Below are 28,000 nucleotides of genomic sequence, written 5' to 3'. Positions count from 1 at the left end.
TAAAATTGAAGGCCATTTTATTGTCATAGCAAATACCAAAATAAAAAGGCTTTGAGTTCAGTACATAAGAAGATCAAGGATTGCTCTGGCAGAGCATTTCCGTGCTCCCAGCTATCAGCAGTGCCACAAACCTCTGTTCCCTTTGCTACAGAGTGGGTTTAAAGTTCAGATCTTCATGTCAAGGTTACAGAAACAGGACAACTTGCCTGTTAGAGACAGAGGAATAAAGGTTTACATGGAGAGACTGATCCACTCTGGAAAATTCAGGACATTTTAGAGTGAAGGAACCTGAATGAAAGACACAACAAAGGATTTTGGCTTATGAAAACCGACACACTCTCAACTTCACTTTTCTTTTTTTACTCTTAATACAACTTAACTAAATTATACTAATACTTTAGCAATCAGGGTTTTAATTAAAAAAAAAAATCATTAAGAGCTCTTTATCCCAAGCTATTGTCTTGCTGTGAAATCACACATTAAAAAAAAAGCCTTTATAATACCACTTTGGCTTAGTTCTTTCATTAGTGAAAAATACTTGTGTAAAAGGAGGTGTTAGCTGCTGATGGAAACCTCAAGCATGAACACAGAACAATCTCAAGTGAGCTCATCCTCATGGCTAAATTTCTGCTATTCCCTGTTAGGATCTGCCTGCACAAACCTGGTTTTGAGTCAGGAATATCACAGCCTCCCTGGGGAGGGAGTTGAGTCTGATGTAGGTCTGGAGATGGGATTTCCCTTAGCTCCTGTTTTCTAAGAAATACAAAGAGGATGGGACTCTAAGCAGAAACTGATGCTTCATTTCTATTTTGCATTTTCAAGCATCAACAGGGAAGAGAAAACTGCTGTAAAAACCCTGGAGCCAGCAGCTGAGATTCACCTGAGCTCTCTCAGAGCAACACAGAGAGATGAAGGTTTGAACACTGAAAGGTGAGACCAGGGGTGCTGGGGAGCAAAAATTTAGGGCAGGAGCCTGTGAATGCACCAGGTCTCTGACACTGAGCACTGGCATCACCTCAGAAGAGCATCCTGGCCTCTAATTACATCAGCAATTAATCACCAGGCTCTGCTGCCACATGCAGATGGATTGGGTAGGGATAAAAAAATGTTCTCTCTAGGCCTGGACTTTTTATCCTCCAATTTTGCATGTGTGGAAAAGAAAGCTCTGTTCCCTCCTTGTATGTGGGATGTGAGGAGCTGATCAGCTCTCTGGAGGGGAAGGTACATTCTGGAAAACTGTTCTGAGACAAGAAGGGGAATCCATCTTTGGGTGGTTCAGGAAGAGCTGCTTGTCTTTGCCCCGTAGCCTTTCAGGATCATGGTTTGTCCTTGGCCAGAGGGAAATCTTCCTTCCACAAGGTCCATCCAGCCCCAATCCCACAGAGCTCACTTCAGCTCACCTGAAGGTTCTTTTTCTAGTCAGACACTGTAAACACTGAGATCCAGCTGCTCCCACAGAGCAGATAACAAACTCAAAAACTCTCTGCTCACTCCAGCAGCTCCTCCCCAGCAAGGTCTTTTGTAAAGTCAGGGTCCCTGAGACAAAAATTCTTTCCTCCCTGGTTTTCTGTGACAATTTCCATCGTTTCACTGAAAATCCCACCCAGCTCTGCACTCCCCCAGCAGCTGAACTGCTGGGACAACTCTGCTGTGCCCCACAAAAACATGACAAATGGAAAACAAAGCAGTCAGGACACAGAAAATGAAGAGTTTGGGTCACTCCCAGTGTGATGTGGTCTAAGGCTTTGATCCCCCCACGGGTGGGACCTGCAGGACTCCTCTGTCCCTCATGGGGTCACCTCATGTAATGTACAAAATCTAGCACCTTGTTTTCAGAGGGGATTGAAATAAAGTACTTGGAATTTGCAGTAAGGAAAAAAAAACCCCAAAACAAATTGTAGCAGCAATTCCCCTCCTTCCAAAACCTCAACATTTCTTCAGCTGCAACTGCTCTGAACCACCTCAATCCCAAATGAGGGCTGATAGCCCTGACAGCCTCTCCCAAATCCTTGGTCTGGGTGACCAAAAGCTGGGGAGGTACAGCTACAGAACATACCTGGAGCTTAGAAATTACCAGAAAACCCACCCCATAAATACCAAAGTCCTTGTGTCTAATTGTCATATAAAAGATTGAAAGGATTAAATCTGATTCATCTCTTTCAGCACAGGAAAGGGGGAAAACTAAAAGGAATTTCCCAGTTCGTGATTTTTTGATAGAAAACGAATAGAAATCTTTCTTTTCAGTTGATGTTTTGAAGTAGTTTTGTGTCCTCACTGGTTCCTGCCCCGTCCTCCTCTTGGATTCCTTCTGCCAGTCCCTCTGCAGATTTGCTCTGGCTCCCTGCAGAGTCCATGAACATGTTGGGAATATCTTTGCCAAAGTAGATCTTGCTGTTGGCTGCAATTGCCTTGTACTTCATCAGCTGCAAGTACTCAGGAGTTAACTTGAGCTGCACGGAGAGAAAAGGGGTCACAACAGCTCAGCTTTGGGAAAAGGGAATTCCCACCTGAGCACACGAGCCCAGCAGGCAGGGCCAGCCCTCCCCAGGGAAAACAGAGTGCCCAGAGCCAGGATTTCCTCCAGCAGGGCTGAGGGCAGCTCCAGACCCCAGGGAATAAATGACAGAATGGAAAGGGAAGGGAGCAGCTGGGGAAAGGCTCAGTCCAAGTATGATGGAGAGGCTGGAGAGCACATCCCTCACTGCAGCCCCTGCAAGGAGAGTTCTGAGGGGGGAAACATCCCTGGGTACTGAGAAGGGAAACATCCCTGGGTACTGAGGGGGGAACATCCTTGGGTACTGAGAAGAGAAACATCCCTGGCTGTGAGGAGGGAAACATCCCTGGTTCTGAGGGGGGGAAACATCCCTGGTTCTGAGGGGGAAACATCACTGGCTGTGAGGGAAACATCCCTAGCTGTGAGAGGGGAAACATCCCTGGATCTGGAGGGGGAAACATCCCTGGGTACTGAGAAGAGAAACATCCCTGGCTGTGAGGGAAACATCCCTGGATCTGAGGGGGAAACATCCCTGGGTACTGAGAAGAGAAACATCCCTGGCTGTGAGGGAAACATCCCTGGATCTGAGGGGGAAACATCCCTGGATCTGAGGGGGGAAACATCCCTGGATCTGAGGGGGAAACATCCCTGGCTGTGAGAGGGGAAACATCCCTGGATCTGAGGGGGGAAACATCCCTGGTTCTGAGGGGGAAACATCCCTGGATCTGAGGGGGGAAACATCCCTGGCTGTGAGGGAAACATCCCTGGCTCTCTCCAGGGAGCAGATCCACCTGTGAGTCTGGGTGACTCTGGCTCATTCCTTCAGGACAATGACATTTTAAGAGAGGACAAAACCTGGGCACAAACACCCCAGTCCTCTGCCCCTTCTCCCTGAGCACCACACAACTGAAATGTCCTGCTGGGATGTGCTGGGAGCTTGCTGTGGGCAGGAACACAGCTGACCATTCTATCCATGTCATTTTTCTGTTTCCACGTTGGATTTTTTGTTGTTTTTACTTTGCAGTACTGAAGCTCTTCCAGGGTGTCTGAAATCAGTTCTTTCCCTTATTCTGCCCCTGCCTGTCACCCTGGAGATCTCCCTGCTCTGACTGCCTGCCAACTTGAGACTGGAATGAAAGCACATTTCTCATCACAACAGTGTGAAAGGGCAGCACTGAAAGTGATATTCCACAGAGAGCCACGGCCCCGTGAGTCCCTGGCAGAGCAGAGATTTCACACACCCTGACACTGATCCGTCCAGAGAACAAAATGAACTTGCAAATAAGGATCTAATTATTGACTAATTGTTTCAGATGAAAGCTTTGCTGAGAGGAGATGGCCTTGTTTTGCTTTTTGACTTAAACAAGGATCACTGCCTGCCCTTGTGCTGGTATTTCTCTACAGCCTGGTGCCAGGGGCCCTGCTCTGAGGCACCACAAAGGAAAGCACAGTACCTTGTTGGCCTCAGCCACCTTCATTGCAGTGTAACACTCAGCATCAGCTCTCGCCTTCTCTCGTGCAAGAAATGCAGCATCTGGAAGCAAACACACGCTCTGAATCACATTTTTATTTCCAGCCACGTTTGCACTGTTTGCAGCTGGTAACTCCTCAGAAGGCGGCCAGTGCCACCTCTGAACTACACAGGGAAGAGAGAACAAAATGGGAAATGCAGAAATGGGAGCTCAATTTACAGCTAAATGGCTGCAGGATGAGAGCACGAAGAAGCAAATTGCATCTGCAACTGCAGAGCTCCAAGAACCTGACAAACATCAGGGTCTGATTATCCCCATCACGTGGGCAGAGCTCAGCCTTTCTTCTCGAGCCAGGGCTGACTCTGGTGCTGAAATGCACAACTGCTCTCCTGCAGACGTGGGATTTACCCACAGCCCCTGCCCAGGGGCCAGCAGCAGCCTGGGCAGCCCAGCAGATTCCCTGCAGATGAGGTTTGTGCTGTGGATGGGATTCCCAGATGGGATTTGGGATATGCAGATGAAGGTCCTGGCAGGCAGAGCAGGGGATTTTAACGTCTACAGGCTCTGCCCCTTGCAGAGATCCTGGACAGGATCTTTGATTCCTTTTCTCTGCTGTATCAACCATTGCTCCAAGGCTCGGACTCTGTGGATACTGAAATTCCTGACTGCTGGCACAGACACTTAAGGAACATTTCCCCTTTCTGTACTGCACTCCTTTTCCCCCTCTGCCTCTGCATCCATCCAGTGACAACGATGGTTATCAGGCCAGCAGGTTAGAGATAAATGAGTGTAATCCTGCCCATCCCCTGCCACTCCTCCTGAGGCATGGAGCCACCCAACTGCAACAAGTCAGTCTGGGTCTGAGAGCTGCACAGCTGGATCAACCATTTGTTTACTTCTCCTAGCAGGGAGGCCTGGGAGCTGCTGCACTTCAAGATCCTGTAAACAGCTGGATGGTCTGGCCCACAACTTCCTCTCCTGGCTAAAAGGAGAGCTTGGTCCCAGTCAGAGACACCAGGAAAAAAGGGAAGAGGCAGGAATCCTCTGCCAGACTGAGGGCTGACACCTGCTGACACAGTTATAAGAAATAAATCCCATTGTATTTCTCCAAAGAGCTTCTTAATGAGAAGCTGCTGACCTGTAAAACTCTTAATTGGCTCCTCAATGGTTTCTGCAAAGCTTGTCAGGGCCTCTAATGAATGTAAGGGGAAGAAAGGCCTTGCCACTCCCCAGTGGGTATTGCAGAGCCCTCTCCACGCCCTGGAGTTTCTTTGACAAAGCACTTTATCAAAGGAGTGAAGAAACACCTCCTTAAGTTCAAACTCCTACAAAGATCACCTTGAGAAAGGGAGTTTCAAGAAGCACAGCCTGCAAAGAAATTCCTACTCCTGCCTGTGGTCAGGAACTTTACCCCTGAGAACGTCAGCCTGGACTGAAGAACAGTCAGCACACACTTCAAGAACTCCTTCAGGATTCACTTACAGGAAAGCTCACCCCTCACTCACCTTCAATCTCTGAAATTCGCTTCTCTGTCTCCTTTTCCATCACTTTCTGCCCATAAGTTATTTCAGCAACTTGTGCAATCTTTTCTGCCTCTGCAATGAAAACAAGAACACGCCCACGCTGTCATCACACGTCCTCCTAACACCAGGAGCAGCCTCACCCTGGCAAATCCTCACTCATCACCCACTTCAGGTGGAAACAAACGGTGGGAACAATTTCCAGCCCGCAGAGAACAAAGCTGGAACCCACTTGAAAAACTCCTGAGTTTCTCTGGGAAGGTTTCAGATCAGGGAAGGTCCCAGAGCGAACCAGGTGCATCCCTCCCTCCCTCCCTCCCTGGGGTCTCCCTGCTCTCTGTCCCCCCATTCCCTGTCCCAGCCCAGCCCCACAGACCGATCAGAGCTTTCTTCCTCTCTGTCTCTGCCTCCTTCTCCACCACCTTCTGCTTCTGGGCTGCTATCAGCAGCTTTGTCTTCTCACTCTCCCTGGGGGAGCAGGAAAATCCAGTTAAAACCAGGAGCTGAGTGCTGTGGGACTCACAGCACACCCCCAGAATGAGCTGCTGGCTCTCCCCTCCTTCCAGCACGTGTCCAGGGCAGGTGGGATCAGCAATGCCAGGGCAGGCACCTGCACAGAGCTTTTTGCTTGAATCAAACATTCTTTCCTCCCCTCCACAGCAGGAAGATTTGCCTGTGACAGCCCCTGCAGGCTGCCCTGCTGCCTTTTCTATCTTACTGGTTTTTACTCACATTCATGAGTTTTTAAAGTGAACATAAATAAAAACTCTGCTCCTGCTCCCAGTCAGGGAAGAGACCCTGAAACTGAGTCTCTCAACACATCCTGCTGTATTTATTACACAGGATTTACCACAAGCAAGCCCAAAGGGTGACAGGCAGTGCTGGGGAAGCAGAATGGATGAGAGGGAATCCAATCCTGGCTGAGCAAAGTGCTGGCAGCTGGCTCAGGGCACTGCAGAGGGATCAGCACTGTCAAGTGCTGTCAAAGAGAGTTATTTCAAAGCTTTGCAAGTCTTCAGCTTGTTGAATCAACAGTTTCTCCATCCCAGTCAAACAAGAGGATTAGTGGTGAAATCCATCCCTCTGCCACTCAGGCTCAGCTCTGGGAGGGCCGGGGAAGGAGCCCCGGGGCAAACCATGCCCGTGCTCAAGGGCTGCAGTGCTCAGAGCTGCTCCTCCTCAGCTCCATCCTGAGGGGCAGCAGGAGCTGAGGGCACCAACCCTGAGTTCTTCTGCCTTTCTGGGTCCTTTTGGGCACACCCAGGCACTTACATGAGCTCGTAATTCCTCCGGATGGTTTCAGGGATGTTTGGCTTTGTCACTCGAACTGCCTGCAGGGAGAGACACACAAGAGAACCTGGCCCACAGACTGTGACCAGGCCCAAAGCCCACAGAGAAACAGCACTGAAAGGTCTCCTGACGTGACAGGAGAGTGTAACCTGGGCAAAGCAGCACCCAGAGGAACTCCAGGAGAAACTCAACACACCAAAACTGGGAGGGGACAGGAAGGACACTGCTCCTACTCCCCAGGTTAAATGAAATCTGTGTTGTAAAGCAATATCCTAAAGAAATCTCAGTTTCTTGTTTCCTTTTAGCCCTTTCCCCTCTTCACAATCTGTGGGGGTACTTATTGCTGATTCCCAAACTTCTGAAGAGCTGAAGAACCTTTAGTGCCACAACAACCTGCCCCTTCAATATCTCAATCAAATCCTGATTACCTGTATAATTAATCCAGGGGCCATCGTGGTTAGGTCTTGCTGCAAGGCCAGTTTAAGGTTTTCATCAATTTGATCTGATTGGGGAGAAAAGAGAAGGGAATGAAACATGCCCCAAGGCAGTTTGCTGTCAGCACCCAGAGTGAGCTGGGATGGCTCAGGTTTCTTATTCCTGGAAAGCACAAATGGGAGTTGGATGAGGAAGTGCTGGGCTGACCCCGAGGCAGGCTCCCAGCAATGGGACACACCACAGGAATGTGGCAGGCATGAAAGGAAACCCTGCAGTTTGCCATAACCTGCAGTCTGGAATCTTCCTGAGCCACATACAGCATCTTCACAAGCAGCAATCTGTGCTCTAACCCCTTCCCCACTGAACTTCCCCCCCAGATCCTGGAGTGAAGAGGTAAATCCTGACTGATTGTGACCTGTGCCAGCAGGACACGAAGCAAATGGAAAGGCAGAAATGGGAAATGGCAGCACCAGTTACTTTAACAGGCTGCAAAAATCATCAGCAATGTCTCTTTGGCTCAAGGAGTCCCAGAACTCCAGCGTAGCTGAGGATTTCAAAAGGAAATATAACCTAAAACCCTGCTCTGATGAAAACTCCAAGGTGGGCAGTGCTTCCAGCTGGGGCCTGCTGGGAAGTGCAGAGGGAAAATCAAACGGTAACAGCCTTGAGAGGGATCACATCACACTCCTGGACTGTTTGCTTTGGTCCCAGTTTCCTCTCTGGAACTCCTAATGAAGGCCAGCCAGGAGTTTGGGAAGCAGCTGTTATCAGTTCCCTGCACCTGCTGGCAGATGTGGGGGCAGAGGGTGATGTGAGGCTGCTCAGAGGGGCTGTGCCCCACTGCAGAGCCCCAGGGCTTCCAGAGAGTTTGCACGAGTTCCTTCTGCGCAGAGCAGGAGCTTTCAGCCCATTTCAAGCAGCAGCTGCCAACATCTGGAGCCTCCATGGGCCAGGAACTTGTCCAGCCACCAGCAGGAGCTGGGAACTGGGGGGATCTGAGAAGGGCAGGAGGCTCCTGGAAAGCCAGGCTGAAGAGACAAGAGGAGCCTGCAACCACCCTGTGCTCACCCAGGCACAAAGCCTGTCCTGCTGGGCCCCCAGCAGCCCTCAGGCAGCACTGCTGAAAGCCTGGGAGGATTTCCTGGCAGCCCAGAGCCAGAAACAAAACACTCAGCACTGCTGGGCCAATCCCAGCAGGAAACCACAGCATTCCCTCAGCCTCTCCTGCCCTGTGCCTGCCTGCTGGGGAGGGCAGCTCCTGCCAGCACTGCAGCCACAGGTACAGCCCAAAGCCTCTGGCCAGGGCTGCTTGTTGAGTTTCTGTGGCAGCAGAGAGGCACAGGCAGGCTGTTCCATCTGGATCAGACAACTCTGTGACCAATTCGATCCATCCCAGCTGCTGCACGCGCAGAGAATGCGACAGAATTCCTGCTCCCTTCCCTAAAGGGAGGCTGCTGGCAGGGCTGGCTTTGCAGTTCATTGTTACAACACACTGAGGCACTCAACTCCAACAGGTAACAGGGATAAACGATGGCAGCTGGTTAACAACCCCGGCTGCAAGCAGAGCCAGCTCGGGATTCATGGATAAAACATGGACAAAACATGGATAAACCCCTCCAACATTGGGATTCATGGATAAAACATGGATAAAACACGGATAAAACATGGATAAACCCCTCCAACATTGGGATTCATGGATAAACACCCCCAACACTTGGGATTCTTGGATAAAATATGGTTGAACATGGATAAACCCTCCCAACACTTGGGATTCATGGATAAAACATGGATAAAACATGGACAAAACATGGGCAAAACATGGACAAACCACCCAACATTGGGATTCATGGATAAAGCATGGATAAACCCCTCCAACATTGGGATTCATGGATAAAACATGGATAAAACATGGATAAAACATGGATAAAACACAGATAAAACATGGATGAACCCCCCAACACTTGGAATTCATGGATAAAACATGGATAAACCCCCCAACATTGGGATTCATGGATAAAACATGGATAAAACATGGATAAACCCCCCAACATTGGGATTCATGGATAAAACATGGATAAACCCCCCAACATTGGGATTCATGGATAAAACATGGATAAAACATGGATAAACCCCCCAAAATTGGGATTCATGGATAAAACATGGATAAACCCCCTAACACTTGGGATTCATGGATAAAACATGGATAAACCCCTCCAACATTGGGATTCATGGATAAAACATGGATAAAACCCCCCAACATTGGGATTCATGGATAAAACATGGATAAACCCCCCAACATTGGGATTCATGGATAAAACATGGATAAACCCCCCAACACTTGGGGGTTCTGCAGTGCCAGCCCACAGGGAGAGCCCCCAGAAGCAGCAGCTCACCGAAGAGCTCGATGTACACCTCCTGCAGGGTGTGCACGCTGCAGAACTGGTTCAGCTCGTGGTGGATCTTGTTGAAGATGAGAGCCTTGTCGTAGTCAGCTGTGTAGTTCTTGACAATGTCGTACACTGGGAGAGGAGAGGAACCACAGAACCACAGAATCAGAGAATCACAGAACCACAGAATCAGAGAATCCCAGAATGATGAGGTTGGAAGAGACCTCTGAGATCATCCAGTCCAACCTGTGCCCTGACACCTCACCCAGACTGTAGCACCCAGTGCCATGTCCAGGCTTTTTATAAACACATCCAGAGATGGTGATTCCACCCTGGGAAGAACATTCCAGTACTTTATTATTCTATTCTATTCTATTCTATTCTATTCTATTCTATTCTATTCTATTCTATTCTATTCTATTCTATTCTATTCTGTTCTATTCCGTTCTATTCCGTTCTATTCCGTTCTATTCCGTTCTATTCCGTTCTATTCCGTTCCATTTCTATTCCATTCCATTTCTATTCCATTCTATTCCATTCCATTCTATTCCATTCCATTTCTATTCCATTCCATTTCTATTCTATTCTATTCCATTCTATTCTATTCCATTCCATTTCTATTCCATTCCTATTCTATTCTATTCTATTCTATTCTATTCTATTCTATTCTATTCTATTCTATTCTATTCTATTCTATTCTATTCCATTCCATTTCTATTCCATTCTATTCCATTCCATTTCTCTTCCTATTCTATTCTATTCTATTCTATTCTATTCTATTCTATTCTATTCTATTCTATTCTATTCCATTTCTATTCCATTCCATTTCTATTCTATTCTATTATATTCTATTCTATTCTATTCTATTCTATTCTATTCTATTCTATTCTATTCCATTCCATTTCTATTCCATTCCATTCCATTTCTATTCCATTCTATTCCATTCCATTTCTCTTCCTATTCTATTCTATTCTATTCTATTCTATTCTATTCTATTCTATTCTATTCTATTCTATTCTATTCTATTCTATTCTATTCTATTCTATTCTATTCTATTCCATTCCATTCCATTCCATTCCATTTCTATTCCATTCCATTCTATTCCCTTCCATTTCTATTCCTATTCTATTCTATTCCATTCCATTCCATTCCATTTTATTCTATTCCATTCCATTCCATTCTATATTCTATTTTTTCCTAATACCCAACCTCTCCCTTCCCTGATGTAGCTGCAGAGAGCAAGGGGGGATGGAGCAGGGAGAGCAGGCTCAGCACTCTCAGGGAAAGCCCTGGAGCTCAGTGCCAGAGCAGAATGAAATGAGGGACACCCCTGCCCTCAAACCCTCTGCTCAGGGCAGGTTTATTCACTGCTGGTATTTTGTGGTGCTCTCAGCAATTTCTGTCTCCTGCCCTGTGAACAGGAGGGTCTGAAGCACCTCCAGGCAGTGCTGGGGCTGCACAGACACACAGACACACACAGACAGACACACAGACAGACACACACACAGCTCCCTGCTGAGCCAGGCACTCCCACGCTCAAACCCAAAGGATCTGGGAAAAAGCTGCCCAGGTGGATTTCCAGGAGCCTTTACTCACAGCCCCTAAATCCCCTGGGACTCCAACCTGCTGCACAAAGCTCAGGGGGGCCGGGATAGAAACAACAGCCCAAATTCCTGAGGGAGGGGGCACAGGTGACAGCTGGAGCTCAGGGCACACCTGTGGGACAGCCTGGCTCCCTCCAGGTAAATCCAGCCCCTCCTGGGGACAGCCTGGCTGCCCCCAAACCCAGCCCAGCCCCAGGGCAGAGCTGGCACTCACCCGCGCTCTGGATGAGGAAATTCACCACCTCGATCCTGTCGAAATAAATCATCACTCCCCCACTGCAAAAAAAAAAAAAAAAAAAAGGAAAAACACAAAAATGAGCTTTGCAGGAGGCTGAGGGCTCCAAGGGACAGGTGTGGGACCAGCCCAGCACACGGTCCTGGGGCTCCCAGTGCCCCCAGTATGGGGCTGGAGAGGAACTCGGTTTTGCCGGTGCCCTCAGTTTGGGCTCGGCAGGAGCTCGGTTTTGCCGGTGTCCCCAGTCAGGGCTCGGCAGGAGCTCGGTTTTGCCGGTGTCCCCAGTCAGGGCTCGGCAGGAGCTCGGTTTTGCCGGTGTCCCCAGTCAGGGCTCGGCAGGAGCTCGGTTTTGCCGGTGTCCCCAGTCAGGGCTCAGCAGGAGCTCGGTTTTGCCGGTGTCCCCAGTCAGGGCTCGGCAGGAGCTCGGTTTTGCCGGTGTCCCCAGTCTGGGCTCGGTTCTGAGGAGCTCCCCGCCGGTTCGGAAGCACCGATCATCTCACCTGGTACCACACGGGACATTCTTCACCTCGTCCGTCTGCAGCGTGGTCTGCAGGGGATTGAAGGAAAGAGGCTTAAGAGAGGGATTTCCCCGGCACAAATCGCACCGAGAGCCGCCTGTCCCCGGTAGCGGGCACGGCCACAGCAGCCCCGGTGCCACCCGGTGCCCGCCCCGCCCGGGCCCGCGCCCAGCAGCACCTGCACTGACTTGTAGGACGTGATGAAGGGCAGCATGAGGTGGAAGCCGGGCCCGCTGGTGGAGGTCAGCAACGCTCCGCCACTGCGGAGGGAACGGGAGAGAGACAGAGAGAGAGAGAGGGAGGGAACCGTGAGCGGCGGCAGCTGGCCGGTGCCCGGCTCTCTCCCCGCAGGGAGCCCCGCCGGGCTGCCTCACCGGTAGTAGACTCCGATGTGCCCCTCGTCGATCTTGTGCACGGCCGAGAGGAGCGCGGCGGCCGCCACGCCGAGGGCGAGGGCGGCGATGGCGCCGAGCTGGGCCATGCCCGGCACCGGCGGCGGCGGCACCGGCGGCGCGCCACTGACGTCATCACCGCGCGACCCCCACGCCGCCGCCGCCAGGGGGCGATGGAGGAGCGGGGAATGAGGAGCCGGAGGTCGTAGGTTCGAGACCCGCCCCCGGGGTTGGGGCGCGGAGACCCCTGAGACCCCCGGGCAGGGGGGACAGAGAGAGCGGAGGAGTCGAGACTTATCCCATTGCAGCCCCTGCCACGGGCCGGGACAGTTCCACTTTTCCACATTCCCACTTTTCCACATTCCCACTTTTCCACATTTCCATTTCCCACTTTTCCCCTTTTCCACATTCCCACATTTCCACTTTTCCACATTTTTTCATTTCCACATTCCCGCTTTTCCACTTTTCCCCTTTTCCACATTTCCACTTCTCCACATTCCCACATTTCCACTTTTTCCCACATTTCCCACAGAAAACCCTCAGCTGGAAAGGGCCCACGGGGTCATCCAGTCCAACTCCTGGCCCTGCACAGCCACCCCAACAATTCCCCCATGTCCCTCAGAGCATTATCCAAATGCTCCTGGAGATCTGACTCTAATATCCAGCCCAAATTCCCCCTCTGTCAATTATTTTTCTCAGCCACAACATTTTTATTTCATCTTTGACCTCCCCCGGCATTGCCCCCCACACACAGACCCCCCTGCTCGTTAGGGCAATCACAGAAAACGGGATGGGCCAGCAAACAGAATCATCCAGCTCTGAAATCCTGGAAAGAGCCTTAAAAACCACGTAAAAAACGTCAATAAAGCAGAAAGATTTGATCTTTCCTCGTGATGGATCTCCGAGGTTATATATAACAACCCTGTCAGGAGGGTTCAGCGCCATTTAGGAATAAGGAATGAAATATCCACGATATTTGTCAATCCAAATTTTACAGCTCTTAAAGAAGCGCAAAAGGGCGCCAGAGATGAAGAACACCCTGCAGTTGGTGTTTTTTTAAAGGCGGTTGCCCAGATTTAAGGCCTTGATAAAATGTATTAAATCTTTAAAGGTTTTAATGAATCTAGTATGTGTTTCATAAATCACAAGCCTCTGCTCAGCCCCTCTCAGTTTAATAAGGGTAAACTAGGAAATTGCTCTGGAGCTGGAGCAAAATGCATCCATGGAATATTGAAAAGTAATAGGTTTTTAAATGTGGGGTGTTCTGGCTCGCAGGAGAGGTTTTGCTTCATAACACCAGCACTACATCACTGCCCTGAGCGGGAAACCAGCTGTGGCCACGTGTTTAACAGCATCAAGATGTGAACCAGCACAAAGGTAAATATTATTTGTAATAATCCTAAAAAAAAAAAAGAAAAAAAAAAGCCAAAAAAAATCATTACCGCTGGACTCGAGGCCAGGAACATTCAGTGGTGTCTGTGCCACGGTGCTCGGGGTTTTAACAGGGCTGCTTGGAGGAAGAAATGGTTTATTGCACCCAGTTCTCTCCAGCTCCTTCATCCCCACCTCATCCCCCTGCCCTTGTATAAAAATATCCTGGGGGGTTTTCTGTGCTGTTCAGTGAGAAAATCTGGGGGGCTCTGGGTGCTCGTGGCTCCGGAATTGTGGGGATGGAGCCAGGATGGGACCCAGGCAGGCCTTGGGTGGGGTGAGGCCAGAGCTGTGATGGTCGTGGCAGAACCGGGATAGCCCTGGGCACAGCTGGATTAGCCCTGGGCACAGCTGGGTCATCCATGGGCACAGCTGGAATAGCCCTGGGCACAGCGGGGATAGTTCTGGGCACAGCTGGGTCATCCATGGGCACAGCTGGGATGGCCATGGGCACAGCTGGGATGGCCATGGGCACAGTTGGGATAGCTCTGGGCACAGCTGGGGTGGCCATAGGCACAGCTGGGATAGCTCTGGGCACAGCTGGGTTATTCATGGACACAGCTGGGTTCCCCGTCGGCACACCTGATTTCCCTGTGGGCACAGCTGGGTTATCCATGGGCACAGCTGGGTTATCCATGGGCACAGCTGGGATGGCTGTAGGCACAGCTGGATTCCCCGTAGGCACATCTGAGTTCCCGTGGGCAAAGCTGGGTTATCCATGGGCACAGCTGGGTTATCCATGGGCACAGCTGGGATAGCCCTGAGAACAGCTGGGTTCCCCATGGGCACAGCTGGATTAGCCCTGGGCACATCTGGGTTATCCATGGGCACAGCTGGGTTAGCCCTGAGAACAGCTGGGTTCCCCGTGGGCACATCTGGTTTCCCTGTGGGCACAGCTGGGTTATCCATGGGCGCAGCTGGGTTCCCCGGGGGCAGCCCCGGGCGGGACGGGCCCGGCTCGGTCCCGGCTCGGTCCCGGCTCTGTCCCGGCTCTGTCCCGGCTCGGTCCCGGCTCGGTCCCGGCTGGCTCCCGGCGGGGCGGGGCAAGGCGCGGTGTAAAGCCCGTCTGCCCTCGTTAGCTGTCACTGTAACAATGCCGGGCTGGCAATAAAGGCAATTCCGAGGCTGTTGGCCATTAATCACCGCCTGACAGCTGGGAACAGGGCTGGAAAAACTCCGTCCCCGCGCTCCTGCTTTGGCGTTTAAGGTTACCCGCGCAGCTGCAGCGGGGGGTGCAGAGCTCTGCTCGCCAGTCCTGCCCCAACCCCACTCCTGTCTCCATCTCCATTTCTATCCTGTCCCTGACCCCATCCCAAACTCTGCCTCTATCTCCAGTTCCGCCCCATTCCCATCCCCATCCCGTCCCAAATTCTGCCTCCGTCTCCAGTTCCACCCCATCCCATTCCATCCCATGGATCCCATCCCATCCCATCCCATCCCATGGATCCTATCCCATGGATCCCATCCCATCCCATCCCATCCCATCCCATCCCATCCCATCCCATCCCAGCTGTCCCCTAGCTAAAACCTGAAGGAGCAGTGAAGCCCAGGAAGGGAAATCCCTGGAAGGAGCTGAGAGCTCCAGGTTGCTTGGCTGGGCCCTTTCCTGCTCTGGCAGGGCAGGGAGGGGGAACACTTCCCCAGTTCCCTCCCTGGAAGGTTATTTGCTGATTATGGGGCAGAGCTGTGTTCCAGAGTGTCGGGGCTCGTTCCGTGTCAGCTCTAACAATGCAGCCCTTGGCAGCTCAGTGGCGTTGGCCATTAATCATCCCCTGACAGCCCAGAGCTCACACGTGGTCACTGCGCCCCCTCCTCATGGCCAGCGGGGCAGGGGGGCTTCCTTCCTTCCTTCCAAAATCATGAGCTGAGGGTGCTGGACCCACAAGAGGGGTGGGCAGAGAGCAGGGAGACAGCCGAGCTCCCAGGGAGCAGCCCCTGGGAAAGCCCTACAGAACTGGCATTCCCAGCCTTTTGCTGCCCTCCTTGCCGAGCCCCTGGGCAGGAGCTGGGCTCTGTCCTGGGGGAGGTGATCCCGCTGGGAGCCAGTTCCCAGCACAGGAGGGGAGCTCTCCCCAAGGCTGCTCTCCACGTCCCGCAGGCGCCAGCCCCGTGGCCGGGTGCCAGCGTGCCAGGTCATCCCCCAGTAAAGAAAGGAGCAATGTGTTTCCAGCCCCCCGATGCTGTTTTCTAAAGGGAAATGATTAATGGTGCTTGGAAACCACAATTCAGCCCGGGGAAGAAAGTAGATTTACCCGAAACATGCGTGAGAATTAGCGCTGGGACGGGCTCCTGGGGCAGAGGGGGGGAGCTAATGGCAAACAGAGCCCGTCTGTGTGCAGGGGGAGGGAACAGCCCGCCAAAACCATGGGCTGGAGGAGCTGGGATGGAGCTCCAGGAGGAGGAGAGCGGCTGTCACAGCCAGGTCCCCTCCCCAGCTGGGAACCTGTCACTCCTTCTCTGACCTGCAGCGAGATGGTGATGATGGAGAAGGAAATTCTCCTCTCATGTGTGTCCCAAGAGCACAGCAAAGGATGGATGGTGCTGATGGGACCAACACCATTCCCAGAAGTCCAGGAGATACCTGGGAGAAGCAGGAGAACCCAGGAAGCTCCAGCCTGTAAATGCCAAATGCTTCCAAAATGTCTGGTTTAGGCTCAGGGAAGGATCTCACCTTGCTCAAGCTGGGGGGATCCACTGGGATGGGCTGGAGCCTTCCAGATGCTTCATCCCTGGGCAGCAGGAAACCTCAGAGAAGGGGAAAACACAGTTTTCCTCTGTGAGGGTGGCAGGGAGGGAGGTGGCTGTGGCAGCCCCTGGAACGTGGGAGCTGCAGCATCCTCCTGCTGAGTTTCCAAGTTCATGGCAAAGGTTTTCAGGCACAAATCCTGAGCTGGTTCTAAGCTGCCGTGCTCTTCTCCGCCCAGGAGAGCAGCAAGGGAGGGGAGTAGGAACAGGTGATGTGAATTTATCACCTCAATCCAGAGATAAGCCCGAGATCCTGCCTTTGCCTCAGCTCTGGATCAAGGAGCAGCTGGCCCCACGCAGGTCTCGTCCCATCAGCGGCGTGGAGGAGCTCAGACAGGGCTCTAGGAGAGAGATTTATCTTTGGGATTCCAGGAAGGGCTGGGGAAACCTCTGTGAGGTGCTGAAGCCCAGGTCAGGAGCCATCCCTGGCTCGGTGATATATTTAGAGCAGGATAATGTAAGCGACAGGAGGGAAAAAAAAAAGAAAAAAAAAACTCTGTGGAGGAGGTGCAGATCCGTCCCCTTGGCTGGGAGTTACTGGATGATCCGAGCCAGGGAACAGATAGTTGGATTTCCCTTATTTCTCCCTTCAAATAAATCACAGCTCCAGAGGCCTTTAAACTCTGCAACATGATCTGTTCCAATAAGGAAGGGAATGAAAGGCTGCGTCTCTCTGGAAGCCTTCAGAGCCATAAATCTCCTATGTACAAACACAGACCAGATTTCCAAGTGCATTTATTTTATTGTATTGTTTTAACAGAAAAATCAAACTGCAATAAACTCCGTCCCTCATTAGCTGTCTCCATATCCAGGCCAAGTGTTGCTAACGAATAAAATCAGGACAAAGGAATGTGGATGTGGGTCCAAGGCCTGGCCGGGCGCTGACCCCCCGAAAGGCATTTCCCTCTGAGCCGCCCAGAGGGGTGGGATGGGGGGAGCCAAGGGGGCGGCTCCTGCACTGCCCATTGCTGCAGGTCTGCTGGGGGTTGGCACCCCAAATCCAAATCTGGCACCACCTGCCATGGACCTGGCACCCCTGCCATGGATCTGGCACCCCCATCATGGACCTGGTACCCCCACCATGGACCTGGCACCCATGCCAGGCCCCCACCACAACAGCTGGACTTTAATTTAGGGGTTTCCTGCTTCAGTTTGTTGTGGTGCACCCCAAGAGCAGCAGGAACAAGGGGCAGTTTGGGTGGGTGCCCCCCAGGTGCCCACGTGAAGGGCCTGCAGAATTAGGGCTGAACTCGTGAAGCACCGGGTCAAACCCCAAACTTGCTCTGGAGCTGTCGGTCGTTAATCATCTGCTGACAGTCCTGAAGGGCCTGGCTGCTCCCAGAGCAGCTCTGGGGAGGACAGAGAGCCCAGGGACAGGGACGTGCCTGGCATTGGTGGCAACGTGGCCCTCAGTGCCCCTATGGGTTTTCCCAATCCCCCAAACCCATGGAGGGAGCAGGGCTGCTCCCAAACATGGTTTGGGATCTCCTGTGACTTGGTGAGGTGCAGGGAAAGGCGAGAATCAACCCCAAGCAGGCCGGGGAGGAGCGAGGAGCCTGCCTGCAGGATTTATGGCACGGAGCTGCCGAGCCCAGAGCAGCGCCCGCGCCGCGCGGGTCCCGCCTCAGCCCACGGAGAAATTCCTGACTTATTGAATCACATTTGTCATCCCTAAATACATATGCAGGCCCGTGTTTCTGAATCCATAAACATCTTTAACCAACTCGGCTCGGCGAGGCCTCTTTCAGCAGTAATTTATATTTAACTTTTTCCATATGCAGGGCCTGTCGCCTCGGTGTCATTTCCGGGAAGGCCAGGGGGGCCGGGGGGAGCTCGGCGTGTCTTGGCCCGCTGGAGCAGCCCAGCTGCTGGCACGGCTCGAGAAATCCACCCGGCAGAGCCAGTGCTCATTAATCATCTGAACTACTAAACTGCCAGCTCCTTTCAAGATCTTTCAAGAAGTGTTTTCACCCAAAATAGAGTTGAAAACGCGCCGGGCCCTACTTTCAGAGTCTCATCCATCTGGCCATTATGGGGAGTGTCAGGCGGCTCTGACAGACAAGGCTGCTCTGTTCGAGGGGCCCCGGCCCCACAGCCTGTCATATCACGGGGCTGATGGCATCTGACAGCTCCATTTGTACCTCCCCCGGAGATGAAAGGGCCGCTCCTGGTGGCAGGAGAAGGGCAGGGCCACAGGGATGAGCAGGGGCAGCATCCCTGGCACCGCGCTGGCCCCACAGCACCCAGAGATCTGTGCCCCAGAGCCCATCACTGCCCTGGGGCTTGCGGCCATGTGGGGTGCGATTAAAGGTGGGGGGCTGTGCCCACTGCCCACCCCTGGTTGTGGTGCTGAGCTCTCTCTGTGCCCTGCTGGAGCTGCCAGCCCTGCCCTGGCCCCCATCTCACCTGCAGCATGTGGGTGCTGTGCACACCCCAGTGCTCAGAGGCAGTCCCCAAACCCAGCAGGACGGCCCCAGTGTCCCGAGGGGTTTCCCCATGGCCAGGAGGGCTCAGGACATCCCAAAATCACGAGAGGTGCTGGATCCTGGTGCTCCCCTCAGGCTGTTCCCTAGGTAGGACCTCCCTGAGCTGCCCCAGTGCTGCAGGATTTCTGTGCCAGCACAGCAACTTGGAAAAGCTTGGGAATTGTGGAGGAGCAGCAGCAATGGGGACAGAGCACATCCCTGCAGCCAGAGGAGCAGGCACCCAGCCAGCCCCATCCATCCCAGCTGCTCCCAAAACAAAACCCAAGCAGAGTCCCAGAGACTGTGGGGACCCCAGAAGCAAGGTGGCTTCTCCATTTCCATTTCCATTCTGCCCAGAACGCGGTTCTTCTCACCTCTGAGGGGCACTGTCCTCCAGCACGTTGGATATTACTGGGATTGTGCAGGGAATGGGAACAAAACCAAACCCCACAAAGGCAACACTGCTCCAGCAGGAACCAGGAGTCCCTCTGATAGGAGCTGTGCCCAGAAGAGCAGAGCTCCTGGCCTGGATGCCATCCTGGGCGGTGAGCAGCCCCATCCTTCTCATCCAGAGAGGAAAACACAGCAAATCTTTGGGGTGCAGAGAAGACGGTGAGGGCTCAGCAAGAAAGATCTTCAACAGTCCCCATGTCTGTCCTGTCCTTGTCTCTCAGAGCCCCCCAGCCACCCCTCCTGCAGGAGCTGCTCATGGAGAGGTGGCCCCAGGACCTGAGGCTCCCACTGCTCCCCATCTTTGGTGCAGCAGCATCTCCCTCTCCCAGGGATGCGCCTGGAGATGCAGGGGTGCTGTGGTGGGCACCAGCTGCTGGGGAGCCACCCTTTGCAGCTGTGGGGACACAAAAAGGCAATTCGGTTCTCTGTTCCACTGAGGTGTCAACAGCAAGGGTCTGTCAAGCCCCAGAAGCCACCAGATGCCCAGGATGCTGCATCCTTCATCTCCTTCCAAATTTTGCCAGGTCAGGAGGGGTGATCCATGAATTTTGGGACCACAAGGTGTTGGAAGAGGTCCCGTTGCACCCTGCACAGCGTCGAGTGTCCTGTCCAGCTCTGCTCAGCCCGTTGGGGCCAGCTCTGATAGCACAGGGTCAACGTTCCACCGTCACCTTTGGCAAAGGCACCTCCCCTATGGTCACATCCTCCTGTCCTGTCTCCCTGCACCACGCTGGAAGGTGGGATGAAGTCATGGCAAAGCTGCTCCTGGAGGTTTCCATGAACACCTTCAGAAAACACACGGGGTCTGTGTAAATCTGTGTAAATCTGTTATTGGGACTCGAGCTCCAGGACCCTGCTCTGTGCACGGAGCTGTCAGCTGAGCGCCCTCCCCTGCTCTCTGGGGACCTTCAGCTGAAGTGTTGGTGCGTAAGGATCAGCACTCCTCAGTTTGTCACCACAATAAACAGAGGGTGACTGTGACCCGGCCTGCAGGAACGAGCGGGATCGCTGCCACACTCCTGTGTCAACCTTGTGGAGGAAATGGCTGTGGCCCCAGGCCTTTGTCACCTGCTAGGGCCCTGTGCTGGACTGGCACACTGCACAACAGGGAAACCATGGTCACACTGGGGACCTCCCGTGGGTCACTGGTGACCAGCCAAGGCCGGGTGTCCTGGTGTGGTGAGGAACACATCAGTGTGTCGCTGCCAAAGCTGGAATCAGAGCTGCTGGAGGATCTGCAGCACACACCAATCCATGGCCAGGGAGGCGGCAGCAGCAACTCTTCAGCCATTATCCACAGCCAGAGGAAAGTCCACTCCCACCTGTGGCATTCCTGCCCATTGCAGTGCCCCGGGTGCTTGCCCACACTCTTCTGGCTTTGGTGCCTCGAGGTCTTTGTCCTTCTCCACTCACCTCGTCCAGCCTCTTGTCACTCGTGCTGTCCCACTGCTTGGAGTGGCTGGAGGTGACCCCACAGCAGGGCAGTATGGGGCTCTGGTGGGCACACACAGCTCCACACCCTGGTGCTGCCCTGGCTGCTCCATGTCACCGCCGTGTCACCACTGTATCACCACTGTGTCACTGCCGGCTGCACCAGCTGCTCCTCCTGCAGGGCTCCAGCTCACAGCCCGGCACAGGACCTCCACTGCCGCCTCCAAGCACGGCTCTGTCCCTCCAGGTCTGCTCTCAGCTCATGCAGCACCAAAGCAAACCCCTGACCCCAGGCTGGGCACGGGGACGCTGGTGGGGGGACAGGAGGTGTCCACGCCACTCTGGCTTGGAGGACACGGGCTCTGTTTGTTCTCCGTGGCTTCCACCAGTGCTCACGTGGAAAGAAAAGCTGCTTTATGCAGCTGAGGAACTTCTCATCCACCCACCATGGCTCTGCATCCCGACCTGACCCCTGGGCAGGCTCCAGCCCTCGAGGACGCCGCGCTCCGCTCCGCGCTCTGAAACGCCTTGTACGTCTGCGGGCAGCCACCTCTGCATCACCTAAAAGACATCGGGGATTTTTGTGCAGGAGAGGAAGGAAAACAACAAGAAAAAATAGGGCCTGGCTCTTTCATTCACGTATTTATTGGGCGGACGGCGTGGCTGTGGTCAGCTGGGCTTCGGCCTTCACAGACGGGGATATTTATAAGGCACGCGGAGCGGCTCGGCGTGTGCGTCCAAGTCATTCCTTCCCCGGCACAGGGGATAATGTTGCCTTTGTTCAGCTGCCTCGGGCACAGCAGAGCGTGCCGTGCTGCTCGGCCGGGCCCCGCGCCGTGCCCCGGCGCAGCCCCGCTCCTTCCACACACACCGCGGCCCCGGCAACTGCCACCATAAATCAATAGGAAAGGAGAGGCTGCCAGTTAGACTAAACAAGTGCATTTGCAAGGATTGCTAACCCTCATTAATCACTCTGACAGTCCTAAAAAACACATTTCCCCTTTAATGACTGTATTTGGATAATCAGAGCTTTTTCCTCGCGAGGGACGGTGGGCGCGACTTCGGCGGCACCGGGGTCAGCGGCGAGTCAAGCGCTGCAGGTCCCCGGCAGCTTGGGGTGAGATGGAGAAGGTGCTGCTGTGCCACGGGGAAGGGAGCCACCAGCACAGCCCCAACACTGCTGTCCCCACGTCCGACACCCACCGGTGTCCTCCCAGCCCCAGCTGGATTTGAAAAGGTCTTTTTCTGTCTCTCTGCATTCCCTTTAGGTGACTTTTGCCTCCTGGAGAGGTTTGAAACCTGGCACATTTTTCTGTATAAATGATGCAACACATTAATGCACAGCACATTATGAAAATGGTAATTCAAACCCATACAACTCTAAATTAAGCCATACATTATCCGACCCACTCAGCCATATATTTTGCAGAAAGACAGGATTGAATCAAATCAAACCGAAACTGTGGAGTGCAGGTTGTTAGACAGAATGATTAATAAAGTGCATCCCAGTGCTCTTATTATAAAATGAATTCTGCAATAACCTGGGCATACATTACACAGGGAATTATTTAATATATTGGCAACGCGACTGTTCCCCAGCAGCTCAGCCCGAGTGCCGCCGCTATCAGATGATACTCGCGGTGTTTACACGGTCTGGCCCCGCTGCTGCAGTCCTTAGGGAGGGGGAAAATATTCCTCAGGGAACCTCCTGCACAGCAGGACTCTTCCAGGCAGCACCCAGCCCTGCCGTGGCTGAAGGGAAGGCGCACGGGCTCGTTTTGGAGCAGGGACCATCCTGGTGCAGGGAGGGTTTGGGGGAGAGAGGGGATGGAGGTTTGATGTGAGGAGGGATCACCCAGCAGCTCTGGGAGAAGGCTCTGGCAGGATGAGGCTGTGCAGCCCCTCCTTGCTCTGTGCCCTGGCTGCTCCATGGCTGGGATCTGGCACAGCCCCCCAAACCCAGAGCGGCCGTGCCGGGCACGCTGATTTTGGCACTGGGCTACCGCACCTCGAGGGTCTGCGGCATCATCCTCCCACCCTGTGGCATGAGGTGCCCAGCCAGGGATGGGCATGGTGGGACAAAATTCCAGTGCAGGAACCTGAGACAGGCCCCATCATGAAGCCACAGCCAGGATTTATGATGGGCACTGGCAGCGCCCGAGCGAGGCCGACACCGAGCGGCATCACTGCGAGGAGTGGGAGCCACATCCAGGGAGAAGCGATGTTCCCGAGGGCCAGGGGGTCTGGGTACCTCCTGTGCCACCAGAGAGAACACTCTGGAGCTGCTCTGCCCACCGCCCCTGGCACCCTGCTCCACGGCCAGCATCAGCTGCCACAGGGCTCAGCATCCAGCAGGGACACAGGAGACACCGGAGGGGCTGCACCAGCCTGGGCCGGGCACCCCCTTCCTGCTGTGCCCACAGGACAGAGCAAACACCTGCAGCAAAGCCCCCCTGTGCCAGCCCCAGCTCTGCAAACCCCAGCCCTGATCTGCTAAACATCCCAGCTGGAAGGAGCAACACCAGCATGGCCACAACCAGAGCCCAGCCACGTCTGCACAGGGCAAGGGGCAGCCACAGACCCCCAAAATCAGACCCCCAAAGTCAGCCTCGGGGAGCTCAGCATGGAACCAAACTGGCCCCTGGACCACCAAACCTCTGCCACTGCCATAGAAGACCCCAGCTGGGCCCTCCCAGCCACGCTCAGGCACAGGCAGGGAAATCAAAATCCCTTTGGCAAAAGTAGTCCCTGTTCTCAGCGCGTTATTTTTCAGCTCAAAGGACACAAAGGAATTTAAACACAGGGCATAAAGCAATATCGAGAAGGCAATTAACAGGGATTAATTGCGTGACTCACTGAAATGCAACAGGAACGAGGCAGAAAAAAAAATGTGATCTGGGGCAACGGGGCATGCAGGGTTTGCAGGGGGAGCGTGGCCGGGGGTCCCAGAGCTGGAGGGAAATCGCTTTCCTTGGGGCATGGAGCAGGCAGAGCCCCCCAGCATGGTGGGGATGGAACTAGAGCATGTCAGAGCCATCCATCACCCTCCTCGCGGCACAAAGATGGAACGGGAGCAGGCAGGACATCCCCCCACACCGAGATCCGGACCGCAACTGCGCCCCCAAAACTGCACCCCGGCAGGGGGTGCCCACCCGCGGGCACCGCTCCGATCCCGCTAAACGCCTTCTCGAATCTTCCCTCCGCCGCCACGCCTGGGGACACGAACACGCGGGGAGGGGACGGCGGCGCGGAGCCAGAAGCGCACCCGGGGCTCCTCCGGTGCCGCCGCTCCCGCGGGGCTCCTCCGGTACCGCCGCTAGATGGTGCTGGGACCCCGCCGGACCCCCGGGCAGGGACGAGACGAGACCAGAGCGTGGGTACAACCAAGAGGCGTTTATTAACAAAATCAGACTTACCGGGGCTCGTCCGCCCGCCCGGGGCCGCCGGTCCTGCCGCTCCTCCGGTCCCCCCACCGACATAGCGGGGACACGCGGGGTCCCGCAGCCCCCGGCGGGGCACGGCCTGGGGTGAGCATCACCCAACCGGTGTAGCCCCCCCGGGCCCCGGACACAGCGCAAAAAAAAAAAAAAAAAACAAAAAGAAGGAGTAAAATGAAAAAAAAAAAGATAAACCACAAAAATTTTAAAAGGAAAAACAAAAATTTGAAAACCCCAAAGGTTTAAAAATAAGAAAAAAATTACAAAAAAAAATTACATCTGCAAGTTACAAATGCAGAGAAGAGAATCCCAGAGCGATAAACGCAGAGGGGAAGGAGGAAAATGCCTTTTTTTTTTTTTTGCTTTTCCATGTGTGGCAGAAGTCATGCAAGAATTTCTCGGGGGAAATTAATAAGGGGAAGGAAAAAAAAAATTCAAAAGAAACAGAAGGGGAAAATCAAAGCCCCACACCTGCAAAGTAAAGAGGGGAATTTTTTTTTCTTTTTTTCGGGTTATTATTTTTTTTTTTGGAACACAGACTTTTTTTTTTTTTGCATACCATTGATTCATTGGTGTATAATGCACTTATATTCCCAGCTTTAAGCTAACATACAGTAATAAATACAGAGTCCAAGGAGGGCGCGGGGGGCTGGGGCTGAGCCGGTTACTGATATCCCAAAGCCGAGGCTGACGTGAGTCTTTGGCCGTAGAGAGCGTACGGGGAGTAGTAAGGTCCGGCAGCCGGCAAGGAGGGCACGGGCAGGGCGCCGGCCGTGGGCAAGTGGCTCTTGCCGTAGGGGTGGTACCTGTTTAGTCCCAAAGTGTGTGGGCTCCTCAAGGAGAGCGAGGCCGGTAAGGTGTTGGGGCTCCCGGGGGCGGCGGGCGGGAGGTGCAGGTGGCAGGAGGCCGCGGAGCCCAGCCCGGAGGTAGGGTAACCCGCCAAGAGTTTCTCGGCCCCCGGCAGGGCCGTGTGGGTCCGTAGGTGGGTGAGCAGCTCCTCCGAGGTGGCAAACCTCTTGTCGCAGGGTCCGCTGGCAGACACCCAGTTGCATATGTGGGGCAGGGGGTCGTTCTGCAGCATGAAGCCGTAGGTGTACAGGGGGTGGCCGGGCAGGCTGGGGGTGCCGCTGGAGGAGAGCGTGGTGTGCACCGAGTGCAGGGGGTGCGTGGGGTACACCAAGGGGTATCCGCTCTTGAGGCTGCCGGGGTCGTGCACGCAGCTGGAGCAGTTGCTGGAGCCCAGGTGCGAGGCGCTGTGGTAGCTCAGGCAGTACGGGTCCCGGCATAATCCCTGCATGAAGGAGGGCGGCGAGGCCCCGGTGAGCGGGCTGGAGCTGGGCGGTTTGCCCGGCAGCCCCAGCGCCCCCGGCAGCTGGCTGCCCACCAGCCCCGGCTTGGTGGGGTCCAGCCCGGGCACGAACTGGGACGGGTAGCCGGCGTAGGCGCCGACGATGGAGCCGTGGTAGCCGATGCTGGAGGGCGGCAGGGGGAACACGGAGTGGCCCGGCTTGTAGGGCGACACGGGGGCCACATGGCCGGCGGGCGGCAGCGCGGGGGGCTCCGACTTGCGGCCCGAGGGGGGCTCGCCGTGCGCCCCGGCCTCCACCACCCCGCGCCCCAGCGCCCCGCCCGTCCCCTCGGGGCTGGGCTTGCCGCCTTCGGGCTCCTTCTTCTCCTCGGCGCCCTTGGGCTCGGGGTGCTGCGGTGAAGCCCCGCGGGAGCCGCCGGGCGAGGAGGCGGCGGCGTGCGGGGGGAACGGCGGGCACGCTGCGCTGGGCACCCGAAAGCCGGCCTTGTCCGCGCCGCCCTCCTTGCGGGGCTCCCCGCCGCCCTTCGAGTAGGGCTTGAAGCTCGACTTGTCCTCGGCGGGCGCGTCCCCGCTGCCCGGCGGCTTCAGCGCGGCGGGCCGGGCCGAGGGCTCCTTGTCGGCGGCGGGCGCGGCGGCCGCCACGGCGTTCAGCTTGGAGGAGGGCGGCGGGTCGGGCTTCCCGATCTGCGAGCAGGTCTGGGCCAGCAGCGCCAGCGGGCTCTTCTTGGCGTCCAGCTGCGGGCGGAGCGGAGCCGGTCAGGGGGGACCCCGACGGCGCCCCCGCACCGGCCTCCCCCCACCGCCGAGAGCCCGGGGCCGGGCCCGGCACCGAGCCAGGGCGCGGGGATGGGGCGGGGGGGACGGGGAGAAGAGGGACCGGGTGGGGTGGGGGGGGAGCGGGGCTGCGGCGGCGGCGGGGGAGGGAAAGAACGGGGTGGGGGGAGCCGGGCAGGGCAGAGCCCGGCCGGGAAAGCCGGGAGAACCGGGAAGAGCCCGGCTGGGAAGCGCCCGACCGGGAGAACCGGGAGCGGCGGCCGGGAAAAGCCGGGAGCGCCGGGAAGAGCGCGGCTGGGAGAACCGGGAGCAGCGGCCGGGAAAAGCCGGGAGCGCCGGGCTGAGAAGCAGCCGGTCGGGAGAACCGGGAGCGGCGGCCGGGAATGCCGGGAGCACCGGGAAGAGCCCGGCTGGGAGAACCGGGCTGGGAAGAGCCCGGCCGGGGGGACCGGGAGCGCGGCTCCGGGGGCGCGAGGCGCGGTCGGGGGCGGCGGGCACTGACCTCGATGGGGCTGACGGGCGTGGAGGAGAGCGGCTGGAGGTACTCGGGGTGCAGGAGGTGGCCGCCGTGGGCGCTGAGCATCTTCAGGACGCGGATGGGCAGCCGGCTGGCCTGGCGCAGCGGGTCGGCGGGGGGCGGCCGGGGCGACGGGGCGGCCGCGGCTCCGCGGCTCGGCGGGGTCCTCGGCCGGGGCCCGCCGGGAGCGCCGCTCATTTGGGGCGGGGGAAAGGGGGGTGCCCGGGCTCCGCGGGGCCGGGCCGGGCCGGGCGGGCGGCGGAGCGGCGGCGGCGGCGGCCCCGGCGAGACGAAGCCCTTCCCCGGCCCCACCGACACGTCAAATAGCCCCGATGGCGGCCGCGCTCTCGAGGGGGCCGGCGCCGCGCACCAATCCGCGCCCGGCCGGGCCCCCGGGGCGGGGAGAGCCGCCGGTGGGGGGCGAGCCGCCGCCGCTCTGCCGCCACCGCCCCGCGCCGCCGCGCGGGGGAGAACCGCGGCACCGGCCCGAGAGCGGCGGCAGCGGCGGGCGCGGCTCGCCCGGCACGGCGTGGCGTGATGCCGCTGGCACGGCTCGGCATGGCACGGCGCTGCTGGCACGGCATGGCACGGCATAGCTCAGCTCGGCATGGCATGGCACGGCATGGCACGGCATGGCACAGCACAGCTCGGAATGGCACGGCACTGCTGGCACAGCTTGGCATGGCATAGCACAGCTCGGCATGGCATGGCACGGTGCTGCTGGCACGGCATGGCACAGCACAGCTCGGCATGGCATGGCACTACTGGCATGGCTCGGCACAGCACGGCGCTGCTGGCACGGCATGGCACGGCATGGCACAGCTTTGCATGGCATGGCACAGCTCGGCATGGCATGGCACTGCTGGCACACCCAGGCATGGCATGGCTTGGATGACATGGCATGGCATGGCATGGCACTGCTGGCACACCTGGGCGTAGCTTGGCTGGAACACCTTAGCAGGGCACAGCATGGCACTGCTAACACACCTTGGCACGGCTGACATGCTGTGGCACAGCTTGGAATGGCACGGCTCGGCTGGCATGCCCAGCATGGCTGATCATGGCATGGCATGGCTCAGCTGGCACACCAG

At 55.6% G+C, this 28,000-nt stretch overlaps 2 protein-coding genes across 2 annotated transcripts; both read right to left on the bottom strand.

The window, feature by feature from the left end:
• Positions 1 to 12,466, bottom strand: ERLIN2 (ER lipid raft associated 2). The gene is made up of 11 exons (XM_030964299.1): positions 12,330 to 12,466; positions 12,134 to 12,215; positions 11,938 to 11,984; positions 11,417 to 11,478; positions 9,605 to 9,730; positions 7,205 to 7,278; positions 6,759 to 6,817; positions 5,863 to 5,954; positions 5,472 to 5,561; positions 3,949 to 4,028; positions 1 to 2,450 (listed from the first exon to the last, which is right to left on the bottom strand). Exons 1-11 carry the CDS (start codon positions 12,434 to 12,436, stop codon positions 2,241 to 2,243), a joined length of 1,029 nt encoding a protein of 342 aa, XP_030820159.1. The 5' UTR covers positions 12,437 to 12,466; the 3' UTR covers positions 1 to 2,240.
• Positions 12,467 to 24,836: 12,370 nt separating this feature from the next.
• Positions 24,837 to 27,107, bottom strand: ZNF703 (zinc finger protein 703). Its single transcript, XM_030964301.1, has 2 exons — positions 26,895 to 27,107; positions 24,837 to 26,353 (listed from the first exon to the last, which is right to left on the bottom strand). Exons 1-2 carry the CDS (start codon positions 27,105 to 27,107, stop codon positions 24,974 to 24,976), a joined length of 1,593 nt encoding a protein of 530 aa, XP_030820161.1. The 3' UTR covers positions 24,837 to 24,973.
• Positions 27,108 to 28,000: the final 893 nt, after the last annotated feature.

This window comes from Camarhynchus parvulus, chromosome 22, assembly GCF_901933205.1.
Source record: "Camarhynchus parvulus chromosome 22, STF_HiC, whole genome shotgun sequence".
NCBI classification, from domain to species: Eukaryota; Metazoa; Chordata; class Aves; order Passeriformes; family Thraupidae; genus Camarhynchus; species Camarhynchus parvulus.
The sequence above is the reverse complement of the archived record's forward strand: the minus strand, read 5'-3'. Positions and strand labels throughout refer to the sequence as shown.